The sequence below is a fragment of the Asparagus officinalis genome, chromosome 5 (genome assembly GCF_001876935.1).
Source record: "Asparagus officinalis chromosome 5, Aspof.V1, whole genome shotgun sequence".
In the NCBI taxonomy this organism is placed as follows: domain Eukaryota; kingdom Viridiplantae; phylum Streptophyta; class Magnoliopsida; order Asparagales; family Asparagaceae; genus Asparagus; species Asparagus officinalis.
This window is the reverse complement of record NC_033798.1, coordinates 126,023,055-126,028,416: the sequence shown is the minus strand read 5'-3', so window position 1 is coordinate 126,028,416 and position 5,362 is coordinate 126,023,055. Positions and strand designations below refer to the sequence as shown.

The 5,362-nt window shown below is 43.0% G+C and overlaps 1 protein-coding gene across 1 annotated transcript; it reads left to right on the top strand.

The window, feature by feature from the left end:
* Positions 1 to 2,333, top strand: LOC109842569 (putative UPF0481 protein At3g02645). The gene is made up of 2 exons (XM_020411429.1): positions 1 to 410; positions 880 to 2,333. Exons 1-2 carry the CDS (start codon positions 1 to 3, stop codon positions 2,231 to 2,233), a joined length of 1,764 nt encoding a protein of 587 aa, XP_020267018.1. The 3' UTR covers positions 2,234 to 2,333.

Sequence of the window (5,362 nt, the reverse complement as noted above, 5' to 3'; positions counted from 1 at the left end):
ATGGCTTTAACTATCCCTTCAATATTCAAATCATGCACTGCGAAACAAAACAAATCTTTATCCGCCATCCCTTCCATCAGGCAAACCCCTCTCTCCAACGAACAAGAATGGGTAATCGAAGTTCAAAGAGCGATCAAAGAGGATATCGCGGGGGACGAAGATGTGAGGGCTCAAGTGTCCATATTCTGTGTGCCTCAAGCTTTGGTTTTATGTAAACCTGAGGCGTACGTGCCTCAGTTGTTCGCTCTTGGTCCGTACCATCATTGGAGGCCGCAGTTGTATGATATGGAGAGGTATAAGATCGCGGCGGCGAGGAGAATTCAGGGGAGGCTTAATGGAGTAGTTGAGTTTGATGGTGTTGTTAAGAAGTTCGTGAAGAAGGAGTATAAGATACGTTGCCACTATCACAAGTACGTACCGTCAGCTTGAATTCTCTGATATATAGGGTTAATTGCGGATAGACACCTTCTTGAACGTTTTATTCTCACGAGGTCTAATTTTCAAAAAAAAAAAAAAAAAAAAAAAAACATCACTGACTTTTAATTTTCTTTTTTATTTCTGGGGGGCGGGTGTCTATTTGCAAGAGTGGAACTACTGGTGTCTATCCACAGTTGGGTAATAGATCATGGGAACTCGCCACAATTAACAGTTTTTTTTTTCTAATATGTATGTGCCAATTAAATCATTTCAAACTGGTGTCTATCCACAGTTGGGTAATAGGTCAATTTGGTATTGCTAGAGCTTATAATAAGTTGCATATATAGATAGTTTATATAAGCTGCTACGAATAGTTATTTGGTAATCATATAAAGCATCAAACACTGAGAAAATTATAGCATAGCAGTCTGTTGAACAATTCTTCTCATATTTTTCCCACAGGCAACTTCACGTCAACGGAGAAACCTTAGCATGGATGATGGCGATCGACGGATCATTCTTGCTTGAATTCCTCCAAGCAATCTACTTCAAAAATCAACCGAAAGCTCAACAAGAAGCACAGCCAAGGACTACTCTTTCAAAAAGAATGGAGCACGAGAGAGCAAAGGTCAGCTTCAATATGATCGTTAGGGACATCACAATGCTCGAAAACCAAATCCCCCTCTTCCTCCTCCGAAAACTCTTCAAACTCGTCTACTCACAAAAAGACATCGCTGATGAAGAATTATCGAACATTTTGACAGAGTTCGTGAGAGAAGTCTCGCCCTTTAAAATTACGGTTGACTCTCTGATACTGGTGATGGATAACTTTACTCGTCATGCTCACTTGCTGGAGCTTCTTTACTGGACTATCGTGCCTAAAGTAAAGGAGAATGCAAGTGAAATCAATGGGGTTAACGAACAAAATGGTACTGATGTTGAAAGCAAGGAAGAAATAAGAGGTGACCCTACCGTTGTTCAGAAAGCTATGAAATTGTTGTGGAAAATCCTATCTAGAATAAATGGTGCCCCAATCCGTTACATCAAGCGACTGATCTTTTCTAGGCCCATTATGTTCATCGTTAAATGCCCGTGGAAGATGATCACAGCTCTACCCGTGTTCTCACTGATCAAACTTCCCGTCAAAAATTTGTTCTCCCAGCCAACTCGGAAGCCCAAATCTCATTACGACAGAGAATCAGACGGTGAAGAACAACCGCCATTGGTGGAGGAAATCGACATCCCCTCCGTCACAGAGCTTGTCAGAGCAGGGGTCAAGTTTGTTCCGACCAGCAAAGATCTCACGACGATAAGATTCGACGCGAAGACCGTCACATTGTACCTCCCGATCATAAACCTAGACAACAACACAGAGGTCGTACTCCGTAACTTGGTGGCTTATGAGGCGTCCGTCGTAACGGGGCCGATGGTTTTTACCCGTTACGCCGAGCTAATGTATGGGGTAATCGACACGGAGGAAGACGTGAAGACTCTGAGAGAAAACGGGATTCTCGTGAACAGGATGAAGAGCGACGGGGAGGCAGCGGAGTTGTGGAACGGGATGAGCAAATCTGTTAGGCTGACCAAAGTAGGTTTTTTGGACAAGACGATAAGGGATGTGAACGAGTACTACGAGGGTAGATGGAGTGTAAAGTGTAGGGTGTTGATGAAGAAGTATGTGTATGCTTCTTGGTCCATTCTCACATTTCTCGCTGCAGGATTGCTCATCTTCTTGAGTTGTGTTCAAGCGTTTTGCTCTGTATACAGCTGCAATTCTCGCTTAAAGCAGCTTATAAATTCAGCGGATGAGTCTTAATTCACATGTGTAATTAATGTGTGTGCATGAGCATGTTAATTTGTGTACTATTAAAGCAAAATTGGCTATCAGCCTATCAATTTAGGGTGTTTCATAAAGAGTGAAGGGTTGTACTTGCATGAAAAAGATTTCACAAGTTAGAGTTTTGAGAGAGAGTTTTATCAAGTTTTTTTAAGATACTTTATATCTAACATGTCTTATTCTTTTTATTAAAAAAAAAGGTTTGTCCTTGATTATGTGAGTTTGTTAATCAGTCCGAATTGTTACGCGTTGACCGGCGTTGACCCTAGGGTTTCGAACGTCGAACGTTGACTTTTTGGTCGCAACGCGTTGACTGGCGTTGACCTAGGGTTACGCGTTGACCGGCGTTGACCCTAGGGTTTCGAACGTCGAACGTTAACTTTTTGGTCGCAACGCGTTGACTGGCGTTGACCTAGGGTTACGCGTTGACCGGCGTTGACCATAGGGTTTCGAATTGTCAAATGTTGACATTGGTTGCAACGCGTTGACTGTCGTTGACCTAGGGTTACGCGTTGACCGTTTTGCTTTTCTTTCTTTTTTTTGTTGTTTCCTCTTTTGTTTTCTTTCTTGTTTTGGTTTTGTTTCCTCTTTTGTTTTCCCCCTCTTTCCAAATTTTCAAAAGAGAATCCTTTTCCCTCTCAAACTCCTTCTTCCTCCTTTCATCCATACACCATTGTTTCCCTCTAAGAACTCCAAACCCATTAAAACTCTTCCCCTTTAAAAGCCTAAAATTCGGATTTTTGCATCCCCTCTTTGGCTGAATTTTCCTTCCTCTCAACTGGGGTTCCTTCTTCACCCTCAAGTTCAAAGAAAGCTTCTTGGTTTTGGGTAAATTTCCTCTCACAAGCTCTCTTTTTTTTTTGAAAAGATTGTAGCTTTATGCTTGTAATGGGGGTATAACATGAATTTACATGCCAAGATCCTAGCTTTTTGTTCTCATGAGTTAAAAGATAGGCTCTTTGATGATGGGTTGTGTATGCACAAGTATTTGGGGGTTTTATGCAAAACTTACAATAGGGCCGAAATTTGGGGGACTTTTATGCAAAAGTGGACTGAAATTTGAGGATTTTCTATGCAAATATGGACTGAAATTTGGGGTTAGAATTCTATACCCATTTGGCCAAACTTTGAGAGGTGTTTGTATGCAAAGAATCAATGTTGTTTGAGGGGTTTATTTGCAAAAAGCAACCCAAAATTTGTAGAGGGGTTTATTTGCAAAAAGAGCTGAAATTTAGGGCTAAAATTTCAAAAGTTTAGACCACAAATCCATGACCAAAGTTTTGATAAAGGCATGCGGAAACTAAACCGAAATTTGTGGAGGGGTCTTTTTGCAAAATTGGCTAAATTTTACAAAAGGGTTTATTTGTAAAATTAACCAAAATCGTGGGATGTTGGGGGTGCTAGATGAACAAATATGATGACCATGATCCAATTCGAGTGTATCATTGACTAGAATTTAGCCTTGAATACGAGGGGTATTTTGGGTATTTCACCGAAATTTATCATGATCATTGTTTTGCATGCACGAAATTTGTAGGTTTAATTAGACCTCAACTATAAAATCCTATTTATTCATAGGACTTTAGTTAAAGTTCTTAGTTTCCCCTTTTAAATTTCGGGTATTCAGATTCATGATTATACCTGACTTGCTGATTTTCATTGCAGATTTTTCATGTCTCCACGTCGACCTCGACCTCATAGGAGTCGTTCCCGTTCGCAGCATAGCGAGGGAGAGATTCCCACAGCATCCTCTCCAGCGGCATCCTTTTTCGGGGGTGAGAATCTATATTTTCTGTATCCCTGATTGATCCCTTCGCGGGTCATTAAGGAAGAACCGACACCCTCCTTCGCGGGGGTCGAGGTTTCGGGAAATTCGCGGTTCTGTTACACCCTCGTTTGTCCCCTTCGCGGGTCATTCGGGAAGGGCCGACACTCTCCTTCGCGGGGGTTGAGGTTTCGGACTTGTTTTGCTTGGCCAATTTAAGTCTTCCGGTATATTGGGACGATTTTGTGTCATCTTACATTTTGTAGGTCGGTGTATGTTACCACGTTATTTACGTGATGATGCATACCGTTCTTCCAATGTAAGACACTCAAAGTCGTCTCTCCAATTACCCCGCGGATGATCTTATTTCGCTCTCTTATGAGGTGGATTTAATTCATGGATGATTTTCTGACTCTATCTTTGTTTTGTTGCAGTCGAGTTCCCCACGGGCAATCTCTCTCCTCATGCTACCACCGGTTGTAGTGGGGAGGTTTTCTCTTCGGTTTCCATCAGGCAGGCTATTGGTCCACTCCCCCAGTTTGATAGAGATCGTTCCGACGAATCCTGTCGTTTGATACGGGATGGAGGGCGTCATTGCTTACGTCAGCTGATCACGGATGATTCTTTTACTGCGGATTCCACTTCTACTCAGGCTTTAAAGAAGCCCAGTTTTCTGTTCGGAGATCATATTGAGGATCCTGCTAAGTTGATTCTTACCGAGGAGCATTGGCTGAATCATGACGAAGGAGCTCTCCTGTATATTCCTTCCATTCCTCGTCAGTATTTTTTCACTCATTTGGAGGGACAGGCCGTAGAGAGACAGATGTCTTGGCGTCTTACCGATGATGCTGATCGAGTTCATTGTGGGTACACATCCCAACATAAGACTCCTGGTTCGGTTGGGTATCATTATATTCGCGGTCTTCGACACTCCTGGTTCGGTTGGGTATCATTATATTCGCGGTCTTCGACCAGGGATTATGGGTCTTAATACCGCATCCCCAGGCGAGGTATCAGCAACCGCTCCTACTGTGAAGAACCGTCTGGCTCATCTTGGGAGGAGGTTACCTCCACCAGATTTTAGATGCTATGGTTGGGCTTTCTCACAACCCAAGGGATGGTGGACGCGCATGACCAGCTACGTGTTGGGACGTTGGGAGAATGATCTGAAGAGCAGTGGGTTGTACGCACCTATACGAGCCACTATGTACGGACTCCCGGTCAGCTGCCGCCATTTCTTGGCTTTGTTGGAGACATATATCCCCGATAGCAACACATTTCTGACTAGTGGTGGGGAGTTGGGGATGGCCTTGCATGAGATGCACCAAGTTTCTGGCCTTCCA

Coding starts and splice junctions, on each gene's coding strand:
- LOC109842569 (XM_020411429.1), top strand. CDS start 1: ATGGCTTTAACTATCCCTTCAATATTCAAATCATGCACTGCGAAACAA. Junction 411..879: donor ATACGTTGCCACTATCACAA/GTACGTACCGTC, acceptor TTTTTCCCACAG/GCAACTTCACGTCAACGGAG.